This window comes from Pseudopodoces humilis, chromosome 8 (genome assembly GCF_049639895.1).
Source record: "Pseudopodoces humilis isolate 2021_Gansu_Grassland_sample_001 chromosome 8, ASM4963989v1, whole genome shotgun sequence".
Lineage (NCBI taxonomy): Eukaryota > Metazoa > Chordata > Aves > Passeriformes > Paridae > Pseudopodoces > Pseudopodoces humilis.
In genome coordinates this window covers 20,467,968-20,486,613 of record NC_142207.1, presented here as the reverse complement: position 1 = coordinate 20,486,613, position 18,646 = coordinate 20,467,968, and the positions used below count along the sequence as shown (strand labels likewise).

Sequence of the window (18,646 nt, the reverse complement as noted above, 5' to 3'; positions counted from 1 at the left end):
CTAACATAAAATCACAGATTTCTACACTAGAATATCTGGTGTGCTGAATTTGGGAACCCCTCCAAAACCAGTGGAAATCATTTCAAAATGATGGCTCTCAGCAGACACAAATACTCACATTCACTTCTAAATACTGCAAATCTTTGATGAAGGTTAGTTTTATGTATGGTAATACATCCCTTGGTTTTGGTTTGAGTGCTACCCAGTTCTAACAATATAAGAACAAGCCAGTGTACTCCTAAGTATAATTAGAGTTATGATTATAAATTGTTCATTTATGATGCAATGTGCTCATAAGTTCAAAAAGTACACTGGTAGCAAGATGCAGCCAGAATGAACAGGCTGCCCTGTGGCATTTCTTTTGGGCTCACGATCCCTTTCCTTTTCATAAACAAGAACTATAGAGGCGTTGATGTCACACACTGCCCATATTTTAGTAAAGATACTGATTTTCTTTATCTTACCATGGTTAAGAACACCTTCTTCTAGCAGCACTTGCCACATGCCAACAGCCTGGGTTCGTAAATGGACACAAGGACTTTGTTGCATCATCCAGTCAACTAGTTCTGTCCCCACACAGCATTGCCTGAAGGACAGATAGGAAGGAATGAAAAGGAAGCTAGCCAAGAGATTGCACACACTGGCTGCCAATAATAGTGACGTCTTAAACTCTGTATAGACTCAGTCAAATCTGCCTGCAGAAAACCCCATGTCACCATCTACATGCACATGCTTGAAACACTAAGAGGATCCTCTTAGTAAAACAAGTGTTTTGGGAAATGCAGAGTTCAGAGGATCAAATTTAGCCTGTTGCACATGGTACAAAACCTATAGCAGCAGTGCAACAACCTCCAAACCAGTTTTCAAAAGAAGCCTCTGTATATCATGGGATACCAAAAGCCTCATGCTTTTCAGAATCTTGCATGAAAACAGTAATTTAATACTGTGAAAGTTATGCCAATGCAGCCTCCACAGGAAGAGTGCTATGAGGGTGTTCTTGCATTTGTAACCAAGCTTCTGTCACACTGTATTTAGAGACACTGGTCTTGGTACAGTGTTCCTTAGGCTCTCTCATGAGAGGTCTTGGTCACCTTGCACCTCCTGACTGATCCAGAGACAGATAACAGCAGGTCTCAAATTCTGGAGGACACCCAAAGAGGGTTGAAAAACCAAAAAGCCACATGGCCACTTCGTAAAATTCATTATCATAACACTCCCTAGCTCAGCAGAACAGTAAGATTTTTTCTCAGTTATGTGTAAGAGAAAATGATGCAGCTGTTTGGACCAGCAATATTCTTCATTTACCATAGATGCTCTTTCGTTCTTCTGGAACAATCAGCAATGTAATATTGTGACATATTCTCAAATTAACTCACAAGTGCCAAATACCTTTGTATATTAAATATATTTTGGGCTGAAATATGGAAAATCAATGCATTTATTTCAAATGAATATCAGAATCATATTAATTTACTATTTAGAAAAAGACACACTCAGAGACTTAAAAATAATTTTTACTTTAAAACACTCTGAATAATGTACTAGGCATTCGATTTAAACATTAGACACTAAAACAAACTGATTCTTAAGCCAATAGTAGGTAGATCCTGACACCTTGCAGGCAGATTTCTATTCTACAAGTGCCATTGTTATCCCACTTCAGCAAGACTGTGCTGCCACCAGCAGGAAGATAAGAGAGCCCAGCAATTCACTGAAAAAAAAATTAAATAGAGCAGCAAATCTGCATCAGGAATGTTTCTCACCAGGTGAATTTTCAGAACCCCACAGTGAGCAAGACTGCTGTAGCAGTCAGTACAGCAACATAATATATTAATGAACTTTTCTATTTTCTCTCGCTGATATACAAAGAGAACGGAATCTACATTTTAACTTGGTACTACACAGAATATTCCAGCTAACTATGCTATTAACTTTGGAAGAGTTTTTGTATGTGAATGCTCTGTTCACAATCACGGACTCAATTTCCAGTCAAATTACTTCAGAAAAGATTTACCAGGCCCATTAAAGACTGCATAACATCCAACTCAAATAGCATCACAGAATAATTTCCGACCTTTTGAGACCTGCAAGTATGGTAAGGCATAAATGACAAATCAGAGAATGGCAGGCATAAAAATTCAGAGACCTCTATACAATCAGCTCACACACCTGTAAGTCTTCAGATGGTATTTACGATCTCTTATCATGTGAGGAGCTCGGGACAGAATTGTATTCCGCAAAATCTTTCCAGCTCTAAGGATCTTTTCTGAAGGAACCTTGGTGATCACAGAGAAAAAGAAAGACCAAGACACATAGATATTAAACTTTCTGGAATATCTGTACTGCTTTCTGCAAAACAAAACACAAATTCTCTTCTTTCCTGAATTAAAAGTCCTCTCACACAGAGGCTTGCTTTCGCAGAGCAATGTAGTATATATTTGGGATTTTAAGTTTCACATTTTCACATTCACTTTTCACATTTAACAGAAAGCATCACTTCAGCTGATTCATACAACATTGCTGGAAATAGTTACTTCCATTTGTCTAATGGCCAGGCTCTACATTACACCTATGTTCTATTACCTGTGTAATGGTTTTAGTAGGATGATGTGGGATGTGAGGTTCAATAAGAGGTGTCTGAAAAATAAAATGAAATTAAAGATTTTTTTTAAGGTTGACCAGAATAATAAAATAAAGACTAAAGTAAAAAATGAACAAAAAAGCTCTAATAACAAAGAATAATGTGGAAGTCCAAGTTCTGCCCAGGAGGTATGAATATATAAAAAGCTTCTGAAGACATCCTAAAGGCAAACTTGGTTGTTGAGGGTTAGCAAATTAAAACAGTGACATGACCTGTGAAGATGAGTAACAAATCTGTGCTAAACTTTGTGAAGTACTAATGAAATGGGCAATGGCCAAACGTCACACCAGATCTGAGCATACACAGGCACAGTTAGCTCTTCCTCCTGCACAACAGCATTCCCCCACACGCATCTGCTTTCACCACTCAGCCCCCACCATGGAAATTCTCTCTTCCTTCAGCACCTTTTCCTATTTAGCTCTTTTCTCCCTTACAGCATAGCACAAGAAACAGGAATGGAGATAGAGTTCTTCTTCTACTATCTGTGCTTTCTAAATTATCACCAGGCTGAGCTGGCAACCCTTTTGTAGCCGCTCTCTGAAATGCAGAGGCACGCAGGCCACTCACAGGGATCCAGGCAAGGACCTTCACAAAGAGGCTGGTGAAGGAAAAAGAAAAGAAGAAAGCAAGTGGCTTGGTTCTACAAAGGGAAGAGTGAAAGGAAAGACCATCGGGGCTCTACAGGGGAGATGGGGATGAGAGAAATGGGAAAACAGGCACATAACAAACAGGTGTAAGAGGGAGACGGGGAGCACATGGCACAACACAGAGGAAAAAGGAAAGGTTAAAGCACAGTAGAAATGGAGACAAAGGAGAATAAAATCAAGCTTCAGCAACCACCTCAGAATGATGTGAAGACCTTGGACTTTGTTTGGCCTGGTAGTTAACAGCATGGACCAAATTCATTTGCAATGTCAGGAGACAGGACACAAGGGCTGACTTTGGCTGGCCCCCAGCAGATCAGGCTGAGCAGAGCTCTCCCACAAGGGCAAGACTGCACCTTGGCCACGGCAGCCACGGTCCTCTCACACCCCTATGGCAAAGCCAAGACAGCCAGGGCAGATGTATGGTGAAACATGCACCACGCACTCCCCTGTTTCCTTAAACTGGGCATCTGCCCATTAGCTCCCACGGGATTTTAATGACATGACAAAGTCCTTGTAGTTATCAAATAGTGCTAAGAGTGCACCAAGAAACTATGGGTCAGCTGGCAAGGGGAAAATGAGGGAAGCATATGACTGATATCAATAACCTTAATGTATAGGCCTGTATCTGGAAACCAATACAAAGTTTTTTGTTTCTATTTATACCTTACAAGGAGTCTCTGAAAAGGCATATCAATACAATAAAAATAGGATTCCTGATTTTTCTCATTTAATAAGTCAATAATTATTCATAAACTCATTGAAGTTCCAAATATTTCTGTCCAGCCAGAAGAGAAGTAGCACATGCCTCAATATTTCTTGGTTTCTGGAACTATGTGGAATCTGCTCTAGATAGTTTATATTTACAGTTAACATATACAAAGAAAACAAAGATCTTTTCAAAGATGCCTCTAATGAAAACAATCTCAAACTCAAACAGGTACAATATACTCAATCTAGCTTCCAGATTCTAATTCTAGTTAGGAATATACTTAGAGGAGAGATAAAATGTGTAAGACAAAAACATATAGATTTTTAGAACAATAGACTAGTGAAAACAAATTCACATTTTTGCTCTTCGGAGTTTCAATTAAGTCTTAACAAAAATGTGTAAACTAATAGGTGAAAAATCAAACATGGATAAAGATTTTTCAATTAATCTCCCAACCTAATTAAAACAGAATATAAGACAGCATTTGGAAGAAATCGGATTCATCCCAAAAGTACAGAAAAAAAACAAGGTTAAAGGTAAGACAGCACAAGAATCTGCAGAAAGCAGAAGGAAGGCTTGTTCACCTACATCCTGACCGATACAGAAGGATCAGCTGCAAAGACAGAACATAACTTGGTTGAAGGTGATCATGAAATGATCCAGTGTCAGAACTTTACAGAAGGAAGAAAGAGCATCAAAGCAGACACAATGGACTAGGAAGAGAAGTTTCCATAAAAACATAATGCTGATAGCTATATTCCTGGAGTGGGTCATGGGGAAACAAGTTTGAGGTAGAAAGAGTTAATGGTAGCTAGCAGTCACTTAAAGAAACAGTATTAATCATACATACAATATATACCAGAACTAGAAGGTAAAGTCAAGACTCAGCTAAAGAAAGAGCTCTTCACTGACACACAAGATGGAAATACACAGAAAGGAGAATATAGTAGGGAGTCTAGAGAAAGAAAGTATAAATTGAATAACAAAAGGCAGAATTAGAAAAGCAAAGGTATAAAATGAGACAGACCTGCCAAGAAATGTCAAGAGGTAAGAAAATATTCCACAAGCACATTAGTAGTACAAAGTGAAACAAAGAAAACAGTGTTGATCTTCTGTTTAACAGAAGAAAGTCTATTTACAGACAGTTCAAGAAGGCCAGAAACTTCTGAGGTATTTTTAATCAATGTTTATTAGAAAGATCAGTGGCAGCGAGATGGTCAATATCCCAAGTAGTAGAGTGACAGAAGTAAAATCTCAACCTTGAAAAAAACCCCAAAAACATAAATTAGCTGTCTTCAGATTGGCTTTTTAGAATTTAATGCAGGAAACTTGAAGAGCTTGAACAAACTTAGAGAGGGTTGCATCCATCTCAAAACCATCAGCAGCCACCCTTGGTGTCTAAGGAAGGCAACTGAAGACAGAAATATGGAAAAGATGAAGCTAAAAAAATACAGATGTCAGCTTAATGTCTTCCTAAAAAAATGTCCATTTGTAAGCACCTGGAAAAGAACAGGGAGATAAGTCACATGTGATGTATATTAACCAAGAACAGATCATGCCGCACTGATCTAATTTCTTTTAATGATCGAGTAGCAACATTGATAGATTAGACAAGAATCAGTACATTTTTCAAACCTTTACTAAGGCTTTAGCACTTTCTCATCAGATATTCTCTTCTGCAACAGGCAGATTAAATTCTTACAAAATAGATGCAAAGTCAGTTGGAAAAGTGCATTTTGAAAGCAACTACCAGTGAAGCAAAGTCAAACTGGCACTCATACCAGCAGTCTGTTCAAAGCAGCATTCAAGAATATATCACATCTGATAATATTAAATATTAACATGGGATGAAGCAGGATACATCTTTATTGATTCTGCAGGAGACATCAGGATGGGAGGCATTGCACATACATTGCAGAATGTTTATAATTTGAAACAGCTGTAATATTGGTCTAAAAAAATAATGCTTTTATGCAACAGAGTGATGACTGAACATTTCAGTACATTTCTGAAGCAGGTGGAATCAGCTAAATAAAGACAGGATAAGGAACAAGTGTCTTCAGAAAATGAAAAAAATGTTTATAATGTTTTAAATATTTACATATTAAATACAGCTGAACAACTGATGCCATAATTGTGTGAAAGCAGCAAATACAGTATTGTAATGTAGTAATATATTAGATACACAATGGTGTTCTGCTTTAGTCAGTCTAGGTAAGACCTACTATAAAGCACTGTGTCTCATTTTCCCACTTTACTCCAGAAGCATCTAAACCAGCTGAACAGAATTTAGAGGAAAGTAGCAAGAAAAATCAGAAAGCACAACATAAATAATCAAAGTTGAACTAAGGAAAAGGCAGATCTTAGCAGAGGTGTGATTAAAAAAAGTCTTCAGATTTAAAAGGCCTTTGAAAATGAGAAAGAAGTGGCCTCATGATGAGTGGACTCATCATGCAGAGATCAGGAAATAATTTAAATTGCTGTTAGAAAGATTCTGTTTATGCATTGCTGAAGCTTTCCTCAGTATGGACAGTGAATACTGGCAGATTGCCAGAGAGGTCTGGTTCCTCCGTCTTTGGGAGGATACACCAGGAATCTGTCAGGAATTACACTGCTATAGTGTGCATGTGGCTTGGGGATGAACTCAATGCTTTCCTGAAGTAGTTTTTAGCCTCACACCATGGTACTGAGCAATTTTTGAGGACACCTTTAGAAGTCTAAAACGAGTTCAGCCACAGGGCAGTGCTTAAAGAGGAGATCAGTAATAGAACCTGGGGCAGAGAGCCTGAGACAGTCATTCCACCTGAGGGACAATGCCATCATCATCCAAAAGACATGCCCAGCAAAGAGTCCCCAAAGTCGCAGCCTTTCAAAGAGGCTGTAGTGAGCTCTGGCTGCACTAGTGATTAGCTGAAATGCAATCAATGGAAACACAGGGCTCAGACTGAGTTTGCTATAGAAAGGCAAGACATATTTCAAAGGCAAAGAAATGTAACAACAATTAGTTAATAGAAACAACCTCCCACCTGAAAAAAAAATGCATTCTGTAAGGGACAGTCACAGCTTAGCTAAAGACAAAGAATTGTTTTGTGCGTCTTTACAATCCTGGGTCTTTCATTATGCATTGCTTAAAAAGCACTTTAAAAAAAATGTAGAGATTAAAGAGAGTGTTTAATTGACTTCTTAACACATCCTGGTATCTTTGAAGAATTAATGAGACTAAAGTACATACATGTGGCACAGAGGTCCTTGATGATCTCATTTTTCAGGACTTCTGAATAAGGGAGAAGTTATCAGAAAGAGCTCAGATAAGCAAGCCAATTACAATAGTTTACAAACTATTGTTCATCTCCTGGCCACAGGAGTGACAAGTGTACCTGATCTTAGTTTTCCTTCAGTGTGAGATAAAACAACACAGCAACACCACACACTCAAACAGTTTGCTATCACCTGGTGATCTTCCCTGTAGGGCAGGAGGTCGTATGGGTGTGGAGGGTGGAGAAGGGAAAGCTGCTGGTGTTGGTAGGGGAAAGCAGAAAATTATTATGAGAAACTGGTAAAAAGGCTTTTAGGACTAACACTGACAAACTCCTTGTCTGTACATTTATGGATTCACATTTGAGCCATTCAAACAAAAAAGCCAATCACAAAATTCCCTATTTAAATTGGGGTGAAGCAGAGAAAGTAATAATTTTAGCCTCCATTCCTTTCAAGATTCAAATATTTATGCATGAGAGCAATACCACAGATTTAAATAGGACTATTCATGTGTATAATTTTATGCACACATTTAATCTGTGGAGAAATAGGCCTTAGATTTCAAACTACAGGGCAAGGCCTATCTGTATTTTGGTGTTTCTTACATCACTGAGCAATATGCAGACAAATAAATAATAAAATGAACAACAGTAATAGTGACCTACCGTGAGATCTGTACTTGTCAGCTTATTTGAATCTGCTAAATAAAATCCAAGAACATCTCTTACAAAAATAGATTTTTCTATTCCCCTTGTTAAATAGCTGTAAAGGGATGTTTCTGAGCCTTTACATATGAATGAATGCTTTAGATCTACAGCAATTAGGATCTATAAAATCAAGTGATGAAGGGGGCTTAATTTACTACTCTCAAACGCAAATGTAGGATTGCAAAAACCTAAGATGAAATAAAATAAAAGCCAATGAATTACTTTTTTTTTTTTTTCACATGACCTCAGTGTAGCTCATCTCTGAACAGGGAATAAGTTTGGTATTGATTGGAGTTAACCACAGCATGTTACCAGGGTGATCAGTTAAACCTGTGCACTACTGTAGATCCCTTTATTTTCAACTGGGGAACTGAAAAGAATTACAAGTGACATCTGTTTTCCTGCTGGCTGGCAGGGGGATCCAGAACAAACAAAGGACAAAAGCCACACACATTGAAAGGTGTCAACAGCAACAGCCACATCACTAAGAGGTCTGTTTGTTTAACATCCTCAGTATTTACCACTATTGGTGATTTAAGGTCTAATCCAAATCCCACGGAAATCACTAGGAAATCCCTAATTGATTCAATGAATTTTGAGCCAGGCCCTCAGCATCTGATTCTCCTAAATGTATTTCAGAGCTCTTACTGGTTCCAAATGACTCCTGATGACTTCTGATGACGGACATTTTTGACTGACGTTTTTGAATATCTTTGTATAAATCTCCCAAAAGACTTCTAGTGCCCTATCTTATTCATGTGGGGAGAAATAAAATATACAAAAAAAATGCATTCCCACAATATTGGCAAAATCATAGCCAGTCAGGATACAGCTGACAACTATCTAGAGTCCCCACTGCCCTCCCACACACCCTCTCCCACTTCTACTCACACCATTCTTCCTCAAGCTTTATGTAATGTCATCTATTTGTGCTGCTTCAGACCAAAGGCAGAGATAAGAGTTCCAAAGATGGTGTAGTACATTCCACAACTCTTTTTCCAATACAGGCCATTATTTCCAGCACTACAGATTAACTATATAACAGGGATAAAGCTGAACCTACAGTGTCACAGCTATTGGAGTGCATTTTCAGCTGGAAAGCAGTTTTGGATATAGTATCTTGAAGTTAACTTCATTGGTCCTATTTCCAGCTGCAGTGTAAGAGTGTCTATGCAGACTGCAACAACCTCTTCTAGGATATTACAGGGAAAACAATACACATATTGAATGCAGATTGCTGAACACAAGAGAAACAGCTGACCAAAGATCTCATCACAAAAAGGTCCTTTGGGTCACATTTTTGTCAAAATTTGAAGGAAAATGTAATCAATATTGTAGGAATTCCCCTGAGATTAGCTGAGAGCAGGTGCTAATAACATCAAGGCTGCAGGCCAATCTCCATATGGACCATTCACTTTGTTGGGACTTTATTATCTTTGTGGGTCACTTCCAACACAGAATATTCCGTGCTCTGTGACTATATTAACCTATACAAGATCTCTGGAGTAGCCCAATATTAAACAAATATGCTGATGTACTGACCAGTGCGTCTCACCAGAAAACAATCTATGTGATCACCTCTAACCCCTGAGGGTCCACAGTCCATAAGAAAGCTTGGCACACACTCCCTGCTGTGGGGACTTTTGATGTTTGGGACATGGTACCAGCAAGGAGTTCTGGGTCCCACCCAGACAGTCACATTTAATCACAGAGCCAATCACAGAAGATTCTGAGTTGGAAGGGACCCACAAGGATCATCAAGTCCAACCCTTAGATGAATGGCTCATACATGGAGATTCACCACACCCCTTCAGAAGACAAAAAAAGTGGAAATAGAAATGCAATCATCACTCCTATCATGCTATAAACAATTCATTCCCTTCTTAACTCTCCCCACAAACATATGCAAGCACCTGGAAGAACCAGCTTGTGCTACAAGACAGCACTGGCAGCCAAAAAGCAAAGTACCTGCTCACATCTCCTAACTGGAAAAGTCCAAAACTGGCAATGACTGACCTCATACCAGGTCTGTAGCGGACTAAGCAATCAACAAATACCTGGCAACTAACAAAGGACAAATTACCCAAGATCACTTGTTTTAAAAGACCAGTCTAGACAGTGTCAAATTCTACTACTAAAGGATGTTCAAGCCACCCATGCTTACGGAAGACAACTAGTCTAGTTTCTCAACAAACATCTGTAAACAGCAAAATGGGGAGAATGACAAGGTATGCATGGATGAACATGCATGAATCACAGGACGTCCGCAAAATTAGGGAAGAAAATAATCAAATTTTTAAAATCTACTGAGTTTCCTAAAGCTATAGCACCTGTAAGGTAAAAACCCATAATCTAACTACAAACTATCTAAACCAAGCGAAATAGCCTAGTAGAAATTGTCAGGGCCAGTGGTTATAGACAGCCCAGTTTTATTGTGGTTTGTTTGACTGCATGACCTTACATAAATCACCTAATCACAGTGTGTTTCATTTTCCCCTTTTTGGAGAGAGGAATAATAATAATTTCTATCTTTGTAAAGTGCTTTGAATACTGTCAGCAAATGGGCTACTATCAAAATATTCAGAGTAATGATGACTGGTTTAAAATCTATCTTCTTTAAATGTAATACAATGTGAAGACTATGCTGTATTTTAAAACACATTCTAAAATTGCTTTTTTTTAGTAATCTACATTTTTTAATAGCATAAACAGGAAAATGTATTCTTTAAATTCTCAAATATTCAGTGTAGCAAATTTATTTTAGAAAGTTAAATTGAATTCACATTATTAACACTTCTACAATGTTTCCTTGACAAACTATAAATGTCCCTCCTTTTAACACAAAATGATTCAGCCATTACCAAAAATGACACTTTACTGTGAATGTCAAAGGGAAAAAGAATACTGAAACAGACTATGACCAATGCACAAAGCCCCCCAAAACATGGCTAATGATGTCTTATTTTCCTGTCATTTTTCTACTTCCCCACTACAATGAAACAGCTGCTATAACTACACTGCCTGCATTGAATAAAATGTCAGAAAATGCGAACTCTGCTGTGAGCATTCCCAGTATTCTGATAGAAGTGTGACTACAGTTATCATAACGAGTTTCAAGCCAGGGTTTCTATGCTCCTGCATTTCTTTAACCTATGAAAGAATGAAACTTTTTTTCTTTGTCTCTCATGCAAACTACTGTTTTCTTAGTATCCATGGCTTTAAAAGTATTACCTGAAATTACTTATTTCTTTAGAAACAAGCTATAACGACAAAGACTTTAAAAGTATAAATATTAGGCAGCAAAGTTACTGGTTTTTAAGGCCTGTCTCTCACGCATGCTCTAGGCACACAGCTATCTATTCAAAAGAAAAACTGAAGGGATGGTAAAGATTAACGAGCTTCTGGAGGAGCTAACACACCTATTTCTAGATACCTTTTTAACAAGCATCTCCTACCTTCAAGACTCCCAGAAGGTACTCTGTCTAGAAAACAGGATTGGATGGCTCTCCTGGGTTTCAATTATATCCAGATGCCAGAAGTGCCTTCTGAGGACGAGGCAGTGAAATTTTAGATTAAGTGATTTCATGTCAAACATAAGGGAACCAAAACCTGGATGGAGTGTGAATTATGTGTGAAAATGTGAGCCTGTTAAAATTAGTGGTAAAATTCTTGACTTCAGTGTAGTCAAAACACTACCCAAGTGAGGCAAGAGCACCACCGCCTCCTGGGTGACAGCAATTTATGTATTGTGTGATCCCCACTAGTCATTGCACCTCTGAGTGTTTCAACCTCTCCATGGTAAAATGGGGACAACAGTGCCTAGTCACAACTTCAACAAATTATGAGAATAAGCAACTGAAAACACTGCTGAATCATAGAAAAAAAAAAAAAAGTTGTGAAAACACAACTGGAATCCTAGAAGTCTAGTGTCCACAAATTCATGCTGGGAACTTTACAATGATTTTTAACACAGAAAGGAGGAGTCATCAAAGTGAGACAGGGCTAGAGGACATTGAAGATTACCTTCTGCATTCCCTGGGGAGGTCAGCAACAAGGTAAAGCGCTTGGCAAGTGGGCAAGAGAAGTTAATTTAAACCTGTTTTATGCTTCTCCTGGTGATTTCATGTTCCTGATTCTCCAAGTTCAGGACAGTGCATTGTGTGAAAGTATATGAAATGAAGAAACATTGAAGGAGTGCAGCACATGAGCCTCAGACTCCAGCTCCTCTATCTGCTCCTCTTTCTTCTTCCTGTCATCTTTTTCTGAAATAATTTTGTGCTAAAAATGAAACTGAGAAGGAATAACCTAATAATATCCAGTGCAACACCTTCTGGTGTCCTACTTCTCACAATATTTTTATTGATCTATATTATGTTTTCCATCTCCATGGAATATATTTCCTAAAAAGGTAAATGGTTGTTTCTGTAGTATATGAAAATAAACAGAGGAAAGAAATCCCAAACTGTTGACTTCATCAGAACACATTTTACAAAAAGCACATTCTTTTTTCAGCCAAGTACTTCTCTACTTCAATGGTTTTAAGTCTTCTGTCATAAACATAAAAAAACCTCAAGCACTGGTTTAATTTACATATTTGTGTGTCACTGGAAAAGACATGCATTCTGCTCTTGACAAATATCCACAAAACAAGCTTCTTATCTTCCTTAAAACTTCTATTTCCCTTGATGTCTACAAAAAGCTTGTCACAGAGGTGGGTGTTGATGTGCTGAACCATGCTACCTACCCTATCTCATCCAAGTTTCTGAGGCTGCATGGGATAAGAGATTTTCTTTTCATCTTATGGTAAAATGCAATTGTGGTCTCACAGATTTAACTGGCATGAAACGGAACCATAACTGCTGTATTAGTTAATCAGTTCATTCAGTGTTCTTTAGATAGAGTGTCAGTAACAGTATTGATTAAAAACATGCAAAGGCATTTGGAATCAAATTATTGATCTGACCAAGACAGATCAATATGCTCTGTTTTTCACATTAATTCCATAATGCAATGGGAATAATCAGTAAATAAAATAAAAATGTTGATTTAATGTGCATCTGTATGAACAGTAGATATTCTCAAATAGCAACAGAATAATACTTTTAATTCCAACAAAATATTATTTTAATTGAAAAATAGTAAATATTTCATATTTGCAAATTTGCTTCTTCTCTCTTTATAACTTTCTACAGCTTGTTGCTGCCTAACTTGTTACTATATAAACCAGGCCTGTTCACATCTTTTCTTACTTTGAATTTAGCTCATCTTCCCTGATTAACCAGTAAGCGACAGATATTTCTAAACATACTCTTAGATGCTTGTTGCTAAATGAATCTTTATTACAACTTGAGATAAAAACTGGGTCTGCAGTTGAGATAAAAAAACAGAACACAGCAGTAATTAACCCAAGATAGGTATGGAGAAGTGAAACTACTCTACCTGACATTTTTCCCAGTTAACAACATCTTTTTACATCCCAGTTCACCATAACAAGTTTCTGAAAGAGATGACCTCTTTTTACCTCTCTCAGTATGTAGCCTAAGCTGTGTAAATTCTGTAATGTCTGGCTTTTAGGGATATCATAGAACCTGCCCCATCCTTGTGAAATGGAAGAGTACATACTGTGTATATTTTGTAATTTATCCTCCTTTTCCCATTTCTCTTCAATGTTGACATTGATTTTCATATTACTGCTAGAAGAATTGTTTTGTCCAGCAGAAATTCTGTCCCAGCTGCCACTCATCCCCTTTCTAAACATAATCTCAAAATTTTATTTGGTTTAATTGCCTCTTTAGTGACTCTTAGTGGGTTGTGTAAAGGATAACAACTGTTGCACTGCATTAAGCAAATCATGGTGTGAAAATGCTGTTCCAGAGAAATTTACTTACTGTAATCTAAATCAGTTTGCCTAGAAATACTGAATGTACTTAAGAGTATCTCCAGCTAACTTGTGTTTAAAAAACTCTGGGATTTCTGTAATAACATCAGAATCTTCAGCTTCTCTGTGACAGCTGGATAGGAGATTGTCTTGGAGAAAGGAAAAAGCATCCTGCCCTAAGAAACTTCTTGTATATTGAAAGCCAATATTGCAGATTGTCCAGTGTCTGTATTGCCACAAGGTCACTTTTCAGGCACAAATCCAGGTTCTCTATCCCAAAACACACAGCAGAAAAGCACAAAACAAAAAAGACAGCATTTCAAGAACACTGAAGCAATAGAATAGAGTAAGTACCATTCAGGACTTCTGACAAGGTAGCCCCTGGTTTCCTCTCCCAAGTTCGGACCAGTAAAGCAGGAAGACAGGACAGCTATTCTACTGCACAGGCCCAGGACTGCTGTAGCAGTGGCTATATATTTACACCACAAGGAATGCCAGAAACCTTACTGTAACAGTTTTGCCAACACAGGTTTTCCAACATTGTCCTGGAATTCACAGCAGCTAACACTGACACTGAACAGAATCTCAACTGAATCAGGGGACACAAAAGGGAAGGGGGGATGTCAGGTTCCTTTATCTAGTGGGTCCCTACAGTTTTCTCAGTCAAGATAAGGGACCTTGTTCAATCAGTGACATCTCTCAGGTTTGTTTCTCAGTGTCACTTGGAAGAACAGCCTGCAGACTACAAGTTGAAAATCCCCAATCTAGACTAGCTCTGAACACAAGACTACTCAAGAGAAAGTAGGGAGAGGGGAGCAAATATTTGCCTGTCTCTGTATGTACTACAGGAATACATTATACAAATCTGTATTTAAACACGGGACACTGAAATCACAGAGATTCCTTTGTAATTTAGCAGTGAAGTGCAAGAGAGCTGCAAGCTGGCCTGACAAAGCAATTCCCTGCCAATTCTCCCTCTGCTTCCTGTGCAGCTGTTGTAGGCAGAAATGCCAGCTCTGGGGCAGGAGAGAGTGTCAGTCCATAGCTGCCAGACCCAGCAGAGCTTTGTGCTGAGGTCAGACATCTACAGCTGCAGACAGATCACAGCAGGCTCAAACCCAGGCCCTATTCTGTAGCTTGTACTGGCCATAGCCAGGAAGCTAATTTTCATCCTAAACCGAAGAAAGTTAAGCCCAGAAAAAGGCTTATTTCGTAACAGTTCTGCTCCCTTAACACCAGGCAAGCAGGAGCATCAGTGTTACAGAAAAGAGGGCACACACAGCTGGGTTTTGACAGAAGAGACATAGGAGAGGGTACACAGAAGAGGAAAAGCCTTGCAACCCTGGTGCAGACCACTGGAAGCTGCTGTGGAAGGGCAGCCACAGAGCCACGGCTCTTCCTGGGCCCAAATGTGCTTTGGTCTGGGAGCCAATGATCCCACCATCTTCCTACTGCACAGTCACCCTCTCCTACCAGAGTCGCTGCTCAGGAGGCTCCAAGGTGGGCTGGGTCAGAAAATTAGTTTGAGAGAAAAGTAACCACCTGAGATATTCCAAAAAAGGCTACAAATAAAGAATGGCATGAGAAAAGGTGTTTCTTTAGGCTCCTCAGATTCTTAAATTTGAAGTCAGTTACTATAATGAGTGAGGATGGACAAAACAGTACTGGAGGTTTATGAAGACATAATTCTCTTGCTGAACTACTGGCTTTTTCTCATCCAGTTCATATTTAAGGTTATTAAACAAATTGGTTATATATATAATTTCATTTACTAAGACGAAAACAAGCGTGTCTGAGTAATCCTAATTAAAAGCAGTGTAACAATCTGTATTGGAAATAAGCTGGGGTTTTTAAAATTTTATTTTGGTGCCTAAATTAAGTATTTTTAAAATTTCTCTACTATTCAACTCAGCTACATGTATTTGTATTTCCTCACTAACTGCTATCTTTAATTTTAAGACAGCTGCATCACTGATGATAAAGTACGCAAAGATCAAACACGTTCACAGTCTTGTGCTAAGCCTTTTTTCCGAAGGAAATTCACAAAAAGAATAAATAATGAAAGTCATAAATCATAAATACCTCAACAGCAGTTTCTCCTTAACCATGATGGGTGCTAAGAGTCCCAATTACATTTTCAGCTCTGCTGTAGATCTGACATTTTTGCCTCTGCAATTCTACTTGGAATGGCTCTCAATAAGCCCCACGAACTGAACACTTGTGGTGCTATTTGTGTGCAGCCAGCACAACAGGCTTCAGCTCTTGACTAGCTAACATAAGAAAAACACTGGACAGCTTTTTCCCACTATTTATTAACCTCTCAAGTTTTTGTCATCCATACACAAGCAAAAAAAAGATGTTGCTAAATGATCAGATCAGACACATTGATTACTTCTTAGTGGCTCAGAACTATAATTGACTTTGTGGAATACCAATTTCCAGCATGCATTGCAGGACAGGCAGTCAAAATGCTCTGTGAGAGATGATATGAGTGACTAGAAAGAATCTGATTTTAAGATCCCTGATCCAATTTTTCTGCCAAACTTGAGAAAATAATTACAAGATTCAAAAAAATTCCTTTTGCTGTTTCAAATATAAGTGCCAAATGTGTTACTTGTATACGCTTGACTTGTCTGAAGACATGAACCTTGAAAGGGACTATCTTTTTTCTCAGTATAATTACCCACTCTTTCTGCCTTTCAACTGCAAGACATAAATGGAGCATATGTGCATGTTTTTTAGGGGTTGGGACAGATTCTCAAAGAAAACACAGTCAAGAAGCAAGAGTCATCAAATGTGACTCCACAATACATATTATCAGACTGCCCTTGCCAGCACTGGCAGTGAAGTAGTAGGCTGTGTCCTCAGACAAGCGGAACTGAGAGTGATGCTCCTGTGGAAAAATGGTCCCACACCTAATTCACAACACTGAGTACTTTACAAATTTTAGTATTTTCTAGGAATTTATCTTATTTTCTCAATTTTTTAAGGTTATTTATGTAAACTACAATAACAACACCCATTCAGCTAGGCAAGAGAAGTCTGAAAGGAAAAATGCCTCTTTAGCCAAACTGCCTTCCCTTGGGGTGCTACCCCAAGCACCTCCATGACCCTTTTGTGAGGTTAGTCAGATGGGTTACTACTTGATTACACTGATACACTGAAAGAGGTCAGCAGCATTAGCTAGATCCCCTCCAAAGTACAATTTTAACAAAGAAATATGTATCACTTATTTTTGCATATTTCTATTGATTTCTGAACTTCTTCCTTCCACTTTCAGTGTCTTTTAGGATTATTGCACCAAGGACTGGTCACAATAAGCTCCTGTAAGAAAACTCATTAGAAACATATGAACAACCATGAATCTCATGCCTTATGATGTTCAAAGTACACCAGCATCTTTCTGTCTGACAGTCACCCTATTTTTTCTCACTGAAAGCTCTTTGTCACAGAGGACTCCACACCTGCTCTGCATCAAAAACACCCAAAACAATCAAGAATTTTAAGGCTTTAGAATGCACACAAGCTGCAATAAAGTCTGAATTAAAATAAGAATAAAAATGAAAGGCAACATAAGTGGAGAGCATCAAAATAACAATGGTAACACTTTAAGAGGACTCTTCATTCAAAAAACACTGTGGAGATCACATATCTTAATATTCAGATCTAAAAGTAATGAAACTAAAAACTCATACACGTTAGCTTTAGCATTTACTCGATTATTTTGCTGGTACCAGATGAACTAGATGAAAAACATAAAGGGGATTTTTCAATCTGTAAGCTCACAAACTCAATCCATGTGTTTTTCCAGTATTACTTCGTGCACAAGGGGGAGCTCCTGCAACTCTATATCACAATAAAAACCTGAAGACAATATAGGGAACATAATGGAAATACAGCATGAAAGATTTCAGAAAAGAATACGTATTCTTCACCCAATAGCAAGAACTACTGTATGAATTTGCACAACTTAATCCGCTCTCGTCTTCCGTGTTTAGCATGGATTCCTCAGTACAAAGTATGCTCTCAATGAAGAAGGAGCAAACTTATGTACGTTTTAAACAATCACCAAGGTGAAGCTGTACAAAAAGAAAGGCAGCATGGTTTTTGAAGTAAGACATTGTTTTAATGTAGTGTGTCACAGCAAAAATATATGAGAGCAGGTGGCCAAAGTCTGTGCCACAACAAACACAGATATTTTATTAACACAGACACTTTATTAACACTGCTCTGTCAGCCCCCATTCTTGAAATACTCTGCTTTTGAGCACTAAATTTTTTAGCCTTCCTTTCAAGCAGAATTGGTGTGGCATCTTAAGGATGTGGGTGTTCTTTCAGCAAACTGCAATATGGAGATTCCATCATGGAAAAGAATATAAGACATCATCTTGGATCATTAGCAGAGCAGGATTAGAATTATTTTACTATCTACTACTAGAATAGATAACTTACAAATCAGAAATTTCTCTTTCTGTGTATCATTTCTATGCTTTCAGGCATCCACAGTTTGCATAGGAGTTTAAGAGATTTGCTGATAGCAGAAAAGAGCATTCAGCACCACAGTCCAGAAGAGAGTGGAGATTTGTGCTCTCAGTGGGACTATTCTTAATTACATTTTTTCCTTTGTCTCCACAACTCTTTCCTCCAGTACCCTCTTCTTTCAAACTATCTTATATCTCCAGAGCAGATGGGCTATTTCTTGTTCTTACTCAGGTACCAGTACAGGGTCTGTAAGAAGATGGGAGACAACTCTGGCTTTCAATCAGTGTCTGGCTTTTTAACAGTCAAAATATTGCCCTACCTAGCA

General features: G+C 38.2%; 1 protein-coding gene across 4 annotated transcripts in view; it reads right to left on the bottom strand.

The window, feature by feature from the left end:
• Positions 1-18,646, bottom strand: part of RAPGEF4 (Rap guanine nucleotide exchange factor 4) — a 145,136-nt gene that overhangs the window by 52,214 nt on the left and 74,276 nt on the right. For 3 of the 4 annotated variants that reach the window (XM_005519803.3, XM_088058877.1, XM_088058880.1), the window contains 3 exons: positions 2,584-2,637; positions 2,170-2,276; positions 465-586 (listed from right to left, as the gene is read on the bottom strand). In XM_005519803.3, the coding sequence (XP_005519860.3) occupies positions 465-586; positions 2,170-2,276; positions 2,584-2,637 (283 nt within the window). The remainder of the gene's footprint in view (positions 1-464; positions 587-2,169; positions 2,277-2,583; positions 2,638-18,646) is intronic. The other variant, XM_088058879.1, reaches the window with a different exon arrangement.